At 36.2% G+C, this 12017-nt stretch overlaps 1 protein-coding gene across 14 annotated transcripts in view; it reads left to right on the top strand.

Moving 5' to 3' along the window:
* Window positions 1-12017, top strand: part of APLF (aprataxin and PNKP like factor) — a 135543-nt gene that overhangs the window by 30207 nt on the left and 93319 nt on the right. For 13 of the 14 annotated variants that reach the window (XM_086326270.1, XM_086326269.1, XM_086326275.1 and 10 more), the window contains exons 4-6: window positions 2803-2947; window positions 3276-3402; window positions 11699-11883. In XM_086326270.1, the coding sequence (XP_086182396.1) occupies window positions 2803-2947; window positions 3276-3402; window positions 11699-11883 (457 nt within the window). Of the gene's footprint in view, window positions 1-2802; window positions 2948-3275; window positions 3403-6970; window positions 8436-11698; window positions 11884-12017 lie in introns of those variants that run through there. The other variant, XM_086326279.1, reaches the window with a different exon arrangement.

The following is a 12017-nucleotide window of genomic DNA, read 5'->3' as shown; positions in this document are numbered from 1 at the left end:
AACACTTGGATCAGGCAGTGATTTCTTAGATATAACACCAAAAGCACAAGCAAGCAAGAAAGTAGATAAATTGGACTTCATCACAATTAAAAACTTCTGTACTTCTAAGAATGTCATCAAGAATGTAAAAAGATTACCCTCAGAATGAGAGAGAATATTTGCAAGTCATGTATCTGATAAGGGACTTCTATCCAGAATATATAAAGAACTTTTACAATTCAGTAATAAGAGAACCCAATTTCCAAAATCCATACTGGACTTGAGTAGACATTTCTTCAAAGGAGGTACCCAACTGGCCAATAAGCACATGAAAAAAGTGCTCAACATGATATGTAAATGAAAGCCACAATGAGCTCCCATTTCGCATTCATTAGGATAAGATAGTAAGTTAAGGATAAGATAAGTGAGACAGATAGTAAGAAGTGCTGGTGAGGTTGTGGAGAGATTGAAACTCATATATTTTGGTAGTGGGGTTGTAAGTCTGCTGCCTCTGTGGAACTCATTCTGGCAGTTCCTCAGAATTTTAAATGTAGAGTTACTTGTGACCCAGTAATTCTACTCCTAGGAATATACACAAAAGAACTGAAAACAACTGTATACACAAAAAGCTGTATGATTCTGTCTATATGAAGTGTCAGAACTGAAAACAACTGTGTACACAAAAAGTTGTATGATTCTATCTATATGAAGTGTCAGAAAATGTACATGCCTAGAGATGGAAAGTAGATGGCAGTTGCCAGGGCTGGAGAAGAGAATAAGTGACTGCTAATGCATATGGAATTTCTTTTTCAGACAATGAATACATTCCAAAATTAGATATTGGTGATGATTGTACAACTTTGTGAATATACTGAAAACTACTAAATTTTATACTTTAGAAGCATGAATTTCATGATTATGTAAATTATGTCTTGATAGCTATTGCCAAAGAAAAGGAGAATTCATTTATCTTTGTTTTGTATTTAAATTCCAAGTTTTTAATTTTTAACAAATTCTAGTTCACTGTATTATAAATCTGTGATAGTTGATTGCTCGAGGAAGTATTAATATTTGAGGCTAAAAATAGGAAGATGTTCGTATTACAGTGGCAATATTTATATTTAAATAAAAGTGTACTAAAATCATTTGTATTTTGACCTATTTGGAACTAAATGTTAAATAGAATTTTGGGGAGGGGGTTAGGGTTTTTTTTTTGTCATATTTATTCTTGGTAAATACTAAAAAATTTCCCTATGGCCATAGGATGTATATTAGTGGATTTATGCCAGAACAGAAAAACTAGAAATGGAATGGATGATGTTGCTCAATTTCTAACAGTGTAAGTTGTGAAAAGCCATAACATTTCTCTAGAGTGTTTCTTAATATTTTTCAAATAAAATGTTAAGAAAATTTGAGGGAAAAAATTAGAATTTGGAAGCACACCTGTGTGTTGTAAGTAAAATGGATTTGAATATTTTGTGGGAGTGCAGTTTTATGGGTAGAACAATCATACGTTTTCAACTCCAAATCCCCTATACCTGGTGTAGTATCTAACATACCCTAGGTATTTTTAAAATATTTATTGAATGAACAAAAACTGTGGTGTTACACATAAACTTGGTCTAAGTTTTTATTTTGGCTGATTCCTGCCATGAATTCAAGTCTGCCTTTGAGGGAGGTTATTACTAGGAGATAACACAAAACAAGATAAGCCACTAATTATTCTCTTCTCAGCTAGACAAATTTTAAAAATCTTATATCTTTAATTTTTAAAATTTCCCTTTTACTGAGAAACATTTTACACGTAGTAAAATTTACCCCCTTTAAATGTACAGTTCGATGTAGTTTGACGAATTTATATAGTCACGTAAGAACCACCACAATGAGATATAGAACATTTTAATTTCCCCCCAAAATTCCCTCTTGCCTGTTTGTGGTCATTCCTCTCCCCCCATCCCAGCTTCTGGAGACTACCGATCTGATTTCTGTCCTTTCAGCTTTACGCCTTCAGAATGCCACATAATGGATTCATGTGATACATACTTCTGTGTCTGGCTTCTTTCACTTAGCAAACTGCCTTTGAAATTCCCAGGATGTTGTATAATCAGTACTTTTTTCCTTTTTATTTCTGAGTAGTATTTCCATCTGCATTTTCACATTGTCAAAAGTAAGTTTATTGATTCCTGTCTATGCATACATAAAGAATAATGATTTAGAACTTTGGATAATCTCACCACACTTTGCAGCAAGTAGGAGGCAGTTAGTTCTTCTAGTATGTTCCACATATGACCTTGGATGCTCCTTTGTTGGACTACAAGTTGGGAGATTTCACAAATGGCTGTAATGGCCAGGACCCAGTCGCAGCTGTGTGTGAACTTGACCTCAGGGTTTTGTTTTTTCTTCAAGAGCCTAAGTAGTTTAGCTGATGTTCTTACAGTTTGCATTTTCTCTTTGGAAACTTAGAGGTGATCTTAACTTTTGTAGACAACCTGGACTTATTTGCCTATTTACTAAATAAGTAAGTAGCTCTTCATCCTTCATAGAGTTGGCTACTGCCCATTTTATAAATAGCTGTGGTTTCTAGGCCCATCCTTTGGGAAGATTAATGTGATGGTGATGCAGTGGGCAGAACATGAAGAACATATTCTAGTCTATGTATTTTATTTGGGTATACCATAATCTGCTTTTGTCTTCCTAAGTCTGATAAAAGTAGCATGACTCATTAGTTAGATATACTTGGGAGACTCACATAGTGTCATGGTAGGTAATAGAAGTGTCTTCAGTTTAAATGGTTAATAAATGAATTTCAATTGTATTTTATAGAAATAGTCAAATGCTTGATGAAGATGATATATTGAATGAAATACCAAAATCTTCCTCAGCTGATTTGCCTGATAAAACACCCAGTGCCCCACAGCGGGAAAGAAGTACAGAAACAGCAAAGCCCCAGGCCGCTGCAAATAACGTGGTAAGAAATTTAAGATCTCACCCATTTATAACACGTTACTTAAGTTGTATTGAGGAGAGAAAAGACAACTGATATTAGACATATCTTGACAAAATTGCTAGCATTGATCTGCTTTTCCTGTTTTTAAGTAAAGCTCTAGAGAAGGTCACACTAGACCAACACTTCAGCTAATAGAAATGTTGAATTTCTTCCTTTGAGAAATTTAACTAATTCAGTCCACAGCTGCAGATGGGTTTTTTAATGGTAGCTTTCTTCAAAGTAAATCATTGTGAAGTTTCATTAAGGATGCAGGATTATTTTTAGCACTTAATACGTAGATGCCTTTTAGTCTTTCATAGGTGAAAGTAGAGACTTGAGTAAGCAACAGCCAAATCCTTCCGAGAGGAAAAGAATCCTCCCAGCATGGATGTTAACAGAAAATTCAAGTGATCAGAACCTTTCAGTCATCAGTGGAGGTAGGTTTTGTTTCAAGAAATATTTGACAGAATTTGAAAGTTTTTGAACAAGTGAAGATAAAATTATAGTTATATATGTATGTAACTTAGCATAACATTTCTTTAGGAAGGAGTCTTCATGAAGTTTAATTTAAATCATAAATTATTATTTTGTGCCATTTATCAAACACCGTTCTACTACTTACTATTATTTTTTAATTTTTTAATCTTTTAGCAGCTTAAAATAATACCCGTTATTAATTCACAATTTTAAAGTCTGGGCAGATTTGACTTAATTGTCTGTTGAGATTTTCACGAGACAAATCCAAGTGTCAAGCTGGGCTCTGACCTGGGCATCATGGGATATCCACTTACAAGATCATTTCAGTTTTTATGGAGAATTTGCTTCCTTGTAGTTAGAGCCTTTGACTGTGTGGATCACAATAAACTGTGGAAAATTCTGAAAGAGATGGGAATACCAGAGCACCTGACCTGCCTCTTGAGAAACCTATATGCAGGTCAGGAAGCAACAGTTAGAACTGGACATGGAACAACAGACTGGTTCCAAATAGGAAAAGAAGTATGTCAAGGCTGTATATTGTCACCCTGCTTATTTAACTTCTATGCAGAGTACATCATGAGAAATGCTGGGCTGGAAGAAGCACAAGCTGGAATCAAGATTGCCGGGAGAAAGATCAATAATCTCAGATATGCAGATGATACCACTCTTATGGCAGAAAGTGAAGAGGAACTAAAAAGCCTCTTGATGAAAGTGAAAGTGGAGAGTGAAAAAGTTGGCTTAAAGCTCAACCTTCAGAAAACTAAGATCATGGCATCTGGTCCCATCACTTCATGGGAAATATATGGGGAAACAGTGGAAACAGTGTCAGACCTTAATTTTTTGGGCTCTAAAATCACTGCAGATGGTGACTGCAGCCATGAAATTAAAAGACGCTTACTCCTTGGAAGGAAAGTTATGACCAACCTAGATAGCATATTCAAAAGCAGAGACATTACTTTGCCAACAAAGGTCCGTCTAGTCAAGGCCATGGTTTTTCATGTATGGATGTGAAAGTTGAACTGTGAAGAAAGCTGAGCGCCGAAGAATTGATGCTTTTGAACTGTGATGTTGGAGAAGACTTTTGAGAGTGTCTTGGACTGCAAGGAGATCCAACCAGTCCATTCTGAAGGAGCTCAGCCCTGGGATTTCTTTGGAAGGAATGATGCTAAAGCTGAAACTCCAGTACTTTGGCCACCTCATGCGAAGAGTTGACTCATTGGAAAAGACTCTGATGCTGGGAGGCATTGGGGGCAGGAGGAAGAGGGGATGACAGAGGATGAGATGGTTGGATGGCATCACTGACTCAATGAACATGAGTCTGAGTGAACTCCGGGAGTTGGTGATGGACAGGGAGGCCTGGCGTGCTGCGATTCATGGGGTCACAAAGAGTCGGACACGACCGAGCGACTGAACTGACTGACTGACTGACTGAGTCGGAGGATTTGTTTTCCTGCTGACTGTTGGTCAGGGCTCACTCTCAGCTACTAGAGGGCATTTTTCAGTTCTGAACTTCATCTTCAAGGCTAGCATGGCACAACAGACCTTTCTTCTGCTTTGCATCTAATTTCTCCTTGGTGACCAACTGAGAAATCTCTGCTTATAGAATTTGTTGATTAGATCAGGCCCATGTACATTATCTTCCAGTTAATTAACTCAGGATAAACTGATATGTAAACTTAAAAATAGGTGCAACATTTATTTTGCCATATAACCAAACACAATCATGGGCATAATATTGCATTCACAGTCCTGGGGATTATGACAGGAAATCTTGGGGAGGGTTCATTTTACAATTCTGCAGACCACACTAATGTCTCTTTACTTGTCCACTCTCCTCATATTAATATATCATAATTTAAGCAATATCTTATTATTTAACTTTTGTCACTGTCCCAAATTATAGTGTCATTAAGTGTGATTAAAAACTGTGTAAATGTCTTAAAATAATGTCTACCATTATTTTATTATTATGGTATAAATTGTAGAAAGGAAATTACTTGATCAGAAACTACAAGTATTAAAGGATCATGACATGTTACTAAAATACTCCCTTTGTACTACAGTGAAAAAAAACCATTTTGAAAAATTGTTTCCTGTCAACTCTAGGTTTCACCCATAACAATATGTGCCATTTATATATGTAAGAAAAATAGTAAAAGTAAATGTAGAGGCAGTAGTACACCCATTAGTGAGGGAATTCACTGGAGCCCAAATGACAGGGATTGAATCCTAGTTCCTCTGCAAATTCTGCTAATTATTATTATTATTTTATTTTAAATTCTGCTGGTATTTTGATTTATACTAATTTTAGTTCCAGATGTCATTAAATAGATTTTCAAACTAATCCATTAGGGTCATGCCTATGATAAAAGACAAGCACAGTAAAAACATTTCAAATTAATTTAAAAAATTACAAGCACACAATATTATGTGCTGAAAGAGTCAAAGATGATGAGACCAGTGTTCTAGCACAGTTTGTAGTCGTGGCAGATACCACAGTCATCTTCTGGATATTCCCATTGATTAAAGATTATTAAACTTTTTGCTACATTGTATTATTCAGTCAGCATTTCATGTACAACTTCTCAGTCATCTGAGGTTTAATTTCTGTTGGTTGCCTGTTTTCCTTTATGTGGTCACATTTTCCTGTTGTGCTATTGGATGTTGGATGTTATAAATGATACAGTATAGAGACTTTGATTTTATATCCTTCTGAATAAATATTTTTATTCTAATAGGCAGTTAACTTGTCCTAATAGAAAATAGGAAATTTTCTTCCTGTTTTCTTTCCCCCCACCAAGATTATGAAAATCTTATGCTTTACTTTAAAAAAGGTATTTTCAAAATTTAATATGATTTTTCACCTACACAAATGCAGGGTATAAAATAATGTGTGATGAAGTCAGTGATGGAAGAGCCAGAGATTCATGTGAGTGAGGATTATTCCTAGCTCATTGCAAGCCTCGATCACAGCTTTGCAGCAGCAGAAGTGGAAGGGGCAGCATATAGGCCATGCCACTCCTTTTAGCTCTGTCTACATTGTCCCAGAAAGGAAAGAAGCATCAGAGCTGATGGAAGTTTCATTAAGTTTGTCAACCCATTCCTTCCTTTCCTTCTCAGTTAACAACTCAGGGATCTGTATATAATATTCCTTACTTAAAATGCTAATTTGGATAATAGTAGGATCAGAACGATCTTGTGGCAAGAATAGGTTATATATTATGTGTTGAGGGAGATGTGATTTAATCCAGAGCATTTTCACATTTAAATCTAAGATTTCCTGGTAAGGGTTTTATTTATTCCAGGACAGTGGTTTTGAATTCCCTACTCCCCACATCATTACATGTATATCTTTATCAGTAACATTTCTCATTAAGTGCGGGTCCTCTCCTTTTGCTGGAAGGGAGTGGGAATGGGGGATGGTAGTGGAGAGGGGGCAGATACTTCCTCTCATTAGAACATTTTCTGTAATATAGAAAGAATAACTACTTAACCAAAAATTGACCAGTGTGAATTTCTTCCTTGCAGGCAAGTTCTTTTCTTTCCTAGTTGTTTTGTTCTGTAATTGCTTCTGTAAGGCTGGGCTGGAAGAAGCACAAGCTGGAATCAAGATTGCCAGGAGAAAGATCAGTAACCTCGGATATGCAGATGACACCACCATTATGGCAGAAGTGAAGAGGAACTCAAAAGCCTCTTGATGAAAGTGAAAGTGGAGAGTGAAAAAGTTGGCTTAAAACTCAACATTCAGAAGACGAAGATCATGGCATCTGGTCCCATCACTTCATGGGAAATAGATGGGGAAATAGTGGAAACGGTGTCAGACTTTAATTTTTTGGGCTCCAAATCACTGCAGATGGTGATTGCAGCCATGAAATTAAAAGACGCTTACTCCTTGGAAGAAAAGTTATGACCAACCTAGATAGCATATTCAAAAGCAGAGACATTACTTTGCCAACAAAGGTCCGTCTAGTCAAGGCTATGTTTTTCCAATGGTCATGTGTGGATGTGAAAGTTGGACTGTGAAGAAAGCTGAGAATTGATGCTTTTGAACTGTGGTGTTGGAGAAGACTCTTGAGAGTCCCTTGGACTGCAAGGAGATCCAACCAGTCCATTCTAAAGGAGATCAGCCCTGGGATTTCTTTGGAAGGAATGATGCTAAAGCTGAAACTCCAGTACTTTGGCCACCTCATGTGAAGAGTTGACTCATTGGAAAAGACTCTGATGTTGGGAGGGATTGGGGGCAGGAGGAGAAGGGGACGACAGAGGATGAGATGGCTGGATGGCATCACTGACTCGATGGACTTGAGTCTGAGTGAACTCCGGGAGATGGTGATGGACAGGGAGGCCTGGCGTGCTGTGATTCATGGGGTTGCAAAGAGTCGACACGACTGAGCAACTGAACTGAACTGAACTATCATTATTACATTAATTATAATTGTCCAAAATATATTTGCTTCCAATTATGAATATATTCATTTATTTTCACTTGGTAAATGTACCATATAAAATATGAAGCACTTTTTTGGACATCTCACCTTGAAAACACAAATGAGAGTAATTTGACATTGCTTTAGACAGGAATATTAAATAGTGTGTGTGCGCTAAGTTGCTTCAGTCAGGTCCGACTCCTTGTGACCCTATGGACTATAGTCTGCCAGGCTCCTCTGTCTATGGGATTCTCCAGATAAGAATGCCATGCCCTCCTCCAGGGGATCTTCCCTACCCAGGGATGGAACCCCTATCTCTTATGGCTCCTGCATTGGCAGGCAGGTTCTTTACCACTAGCTCCACCTGGGAAGCCCCCATTATATAGTGCACAAAGCTAAAGCTTCAAAATAAAGTCTTTGCATTTAAGCATTTCTTATAAATTCCTACTTTGGGGAAATATAAGAAAAAAGGTAGGTTACTTAACTTTTTTAAAGACAGATTTAGAAGGAAATAACAGTTTAGTACTTGAATGCAGCTAATTAAAGTTTGGAGTACTTTGACTTTTTCTGCTTTGTAGTTTTTATTGTTGTTGTTATGTTCGTTTAAGTAGTTTATCATCCAGGTCAATAGACCAGTGCTAGTGATTTTTAAAAAATCAATTTCCAGGATGCATTTTAGGCTCATTTAGGTATAGGATACTTTAAATCTTTTACAGCTTTAATACTATATTGTGTTCATTGATCTTTATGTAGACTACCTGAAACCATCTTGATATTTTTGAACCATCTGTGTCTTTAAATACAGGACAAATAATAATGTTAATTGATGTTAACTGACTTGACTTACCTAAGATCATAATAAATGGCAGAGATATAATTGAGATGTAGCTCTGCCTGACTGTAAGGCACATGCTCTGAACCATATCACTTTATAGCCACCTAAATTTACCCTCTGTATGTTTTGGAGGTTTAGTTTTGTTTTTGCTTTTTATTTTATTAATATGCCCTTGCATTCTCTTCTAGATCTTTTCTCAGTTTAACTGTTGTTTTAACTCTTTTATTTTTAATTTTTTTTCCATTTTTATTTTATGTATTTTTTATTATTATTATTATTTTTTTACTTTACAATATTGTATTGGTTTTGCCATACATATGTACATGAATGTTTGCTGTGATCAGGCTATCCTTTCTGTTTTTCAACTAATATACTTCTAGTTTATTTAGTTTTCTGGGTCCCCAGGTATTATCCCTTGGATGTTATCATGAGTTTCTTAGACCTGAGCTAAAATTGTTTCCATGTCCCTTAGTGATTGGTAAGTGAGTATATTTGGGCAAAGACTATCAGAGCTTCCCCTTTTCTTTGCTTATGTCTGCTTCCTTAGGTCTCTAGGGCCCAGGACAAGGTGTAACTCCTAGGGTTTGATGTTCTTGGTAGATTAAAAGGAGCTTTTATATTTTCACTGGCTTTATACTACCCTTTAGTACTCTTCTTTCCCCATCTTCTAACCCTCCAACATGAAGTAATGAAAAGTGACAGATTCTGATAAAGGTTGAAGTAGTAAATAGTCCCCAAACCGTTTGGTTTACATTTAATTTTGTACACTGAGTATTTTCTCTGTGACAATACAGATGATAAATATTTAACTGACATTGTTTAGTTTGATTATAGTTCAGTGTTTACTTAAAGTACTAGTTATTCTGTTTATCTCAAGCAACCTTGTTAAGTGGTTTAACTAATTCTGATTGTTTTTAGCCTCTTGGATTTTCTAGATGTATAGTCATATCTGTAGAATTATGATAATTTCAGCTCTTCTGATCTATTTATTGCTTTTAAAAGCATTTCTTATTTTATAAGTTAGATCCTGTAAGTTTTAAATAAAAATGGATAAAATTGGCATCTCTGTGCCTTTTCTTTATCACAGTCTGGGCCTGGTGCCTACTTCTAGTAGTTGATAGTTCTGCCATAGGACTAGGTTAAGTTGACCAGTAAAAAAGAATGAAACACCTCAAAGCAAATTAGAATGACACACATTTAATGTACAAGGAATTATCAGTTCAAATTGGTGGAGAAAGGATGCATCATTGTTAAATACAACGTGGGAGAATTAGATTTCCATCTGGAAGAAAATAATAATAGAGCACTCACTGCTCATGTCACATTTATAAATAAGCTTCTACTGAATTAATAACCAGTGTTAAAAATTGAAACTAAGGCATTTGAAGAAAATTTGGGGAAACATTTTTCTATTACTTCTGGGAGACTTTGCTAAGATGATGGGAAGCCTAGAATAAGGGAAAATTTGACAGACATATTTTGGTCCAGAAACTCCAACTCTAGATATTATTTTCTGGGCTCCAAAATCGCTGCAGATGGTGACTGCAGCCATGAAATTAGAAAATGCTTACTCCTTGGAAGGAAAGTTATGACCAACCTAGATAGCATATTAAAAAGCAGAGCCATCACTTTGTCAACAAAGGTCCATCTACTCAAGGCTGTGGTTTTTCCAGTGGTCATATATGGATGTGAGAGTTGGACTATAAAGAAAGCTGAGCACTGAAGGATTGATGCTTTTGAACTGTGGTGTTGGAGAAGACTCTTGAGAGTCCCTTGGACTGCAAGGAGATCCAACCAGTCCATCCTAAAAGAGATCAGTCCTGGGTGTTCATTGGAAGGACTGATGTCGAAGCTGAAACTCCAATACTTTGGCCACCTGATGTGAAGAGCTGACTCATTGGAAAAGACCCTGATGCTAGGAAAGATTGAAGGCAGGAGGAGAAGGGGACGACAGAGGATGAGCTGGTTGGATGGCATCACTGACTCGTTAGACATGGGTTTGGGTGGACTCCGGGAGTTGTTGATGGACAGGGAGTCCTGGCGTCCTGCGGTCACCAAGAGTCGGACATGACTGAGCGACTGAACTGAACTTTGTGTTAGGTCCAGGTCTAGATACTGGAGGCACAAAGTAAGGAATAGTGAAGAAGGCACAGGAAGCCTCTGCCCTCTTAAATTAGAGAAGAAAGACAACCATGAAGATTTCCTTCTTTAGATCTTTTTTCTTTTCTGATTAGATAGTTCATGAATTTTTAAACAAAATATGATACTGACTTAAGTTTCTCCACTACACTGAACCTTGAATAAGGGTTATGACAATGCAGTATCCATTGTTATTGGAGATTTGTTTTCTTAGTTAAGTTTGTAGAGGTTGCTTTCCCTTTTCAGTTATTTTAGGTTTTTAATCTGTCTTTAGGTAAGGTATCTAAAGGTAATCTGTTTTAAGGTAATTTAAGTTGCATTTCTCACTGTGGGTGGTAGGGGCTCAGTAAGTATGTGTAAAATTCATTGGTTTCTATAGATCAGATTTTCTGTTAAAGAAATTCACTGCTAAAATTAAGAAACTATCCATATATGTATATCACTAATGTACATGTGATACTCTGATAATTTATGTATCTTACCTGATTTACTACTCCTAATAACTCCATGAGTTATTATAATTCCCTTTTTCTAGATGATGAGACCAAAGTTCAGAGAGGTAAGGTTAAACAGTTAAAGGATGGTGCCTGTCCACATTAGCATCTTGGCCTGGATATATATCTTCAGGGCTGGAGTTCTTGGCCATGGTGCTGCTTAATACTTCTTGAGATTGGGAAATATGTGTTTTCAGATTGGCCTTAATATAGATAGAACTTTAGTTTTTGCTCTTTTATCATTTTTATTTTTGCTTTCATTTCTTTTTTTTGGGGGGGTATGAATTATTGACATTTGAAGGTACGGGAGATAATTTTCTTCTTCTTTTTCCTTGTGTTTATGTGCTTGTGTATGATTAAGGTAATAACGTAACCTGGGAAAGTGAAAAAGAAAGAGTCTGCAAAGATAAAACCCAAGTAAACATAACACAGCCAGGAAAAAAGCGATTAATTTCATCAGAAAGTTCAGAAAGTACATCAGCAGAGCAAGACACAGGAAAAAAGTGCAAAAATGATGATCAGGAAGAGTCTATCATTTCATCCAAGGTGATTTTTAAAATATTCATTATTTGGTTGTTTATTTTCTCTGACAAGTGTTCTAGTTAAGATAATTATATGCTATATATATCAATGAAAAACCAAAAATGCTTTTTATATTGTTTCTCAAGATTTGTTATTTT

The sequence above is a fragment of the Bos grunniens genome, chromosome 11, assembly GCF_055505025.1.
Source record: "Bos grunniens cultivar Pamir isolate PY7600 chromosome 11, Bosgru_T2T1.0, whole genome shotgun sequence".
NCBI lineage: Eukaryota > Metazoa > Chordata > Mammalia > Artiodactyla > Bovidae > Bos > Bos grunniens.
The sequence above is the reverse complement of the archived record's forward strand: the minus strand, read 5'-3'. Positions and strand labels throughout refer to the sequence as shown.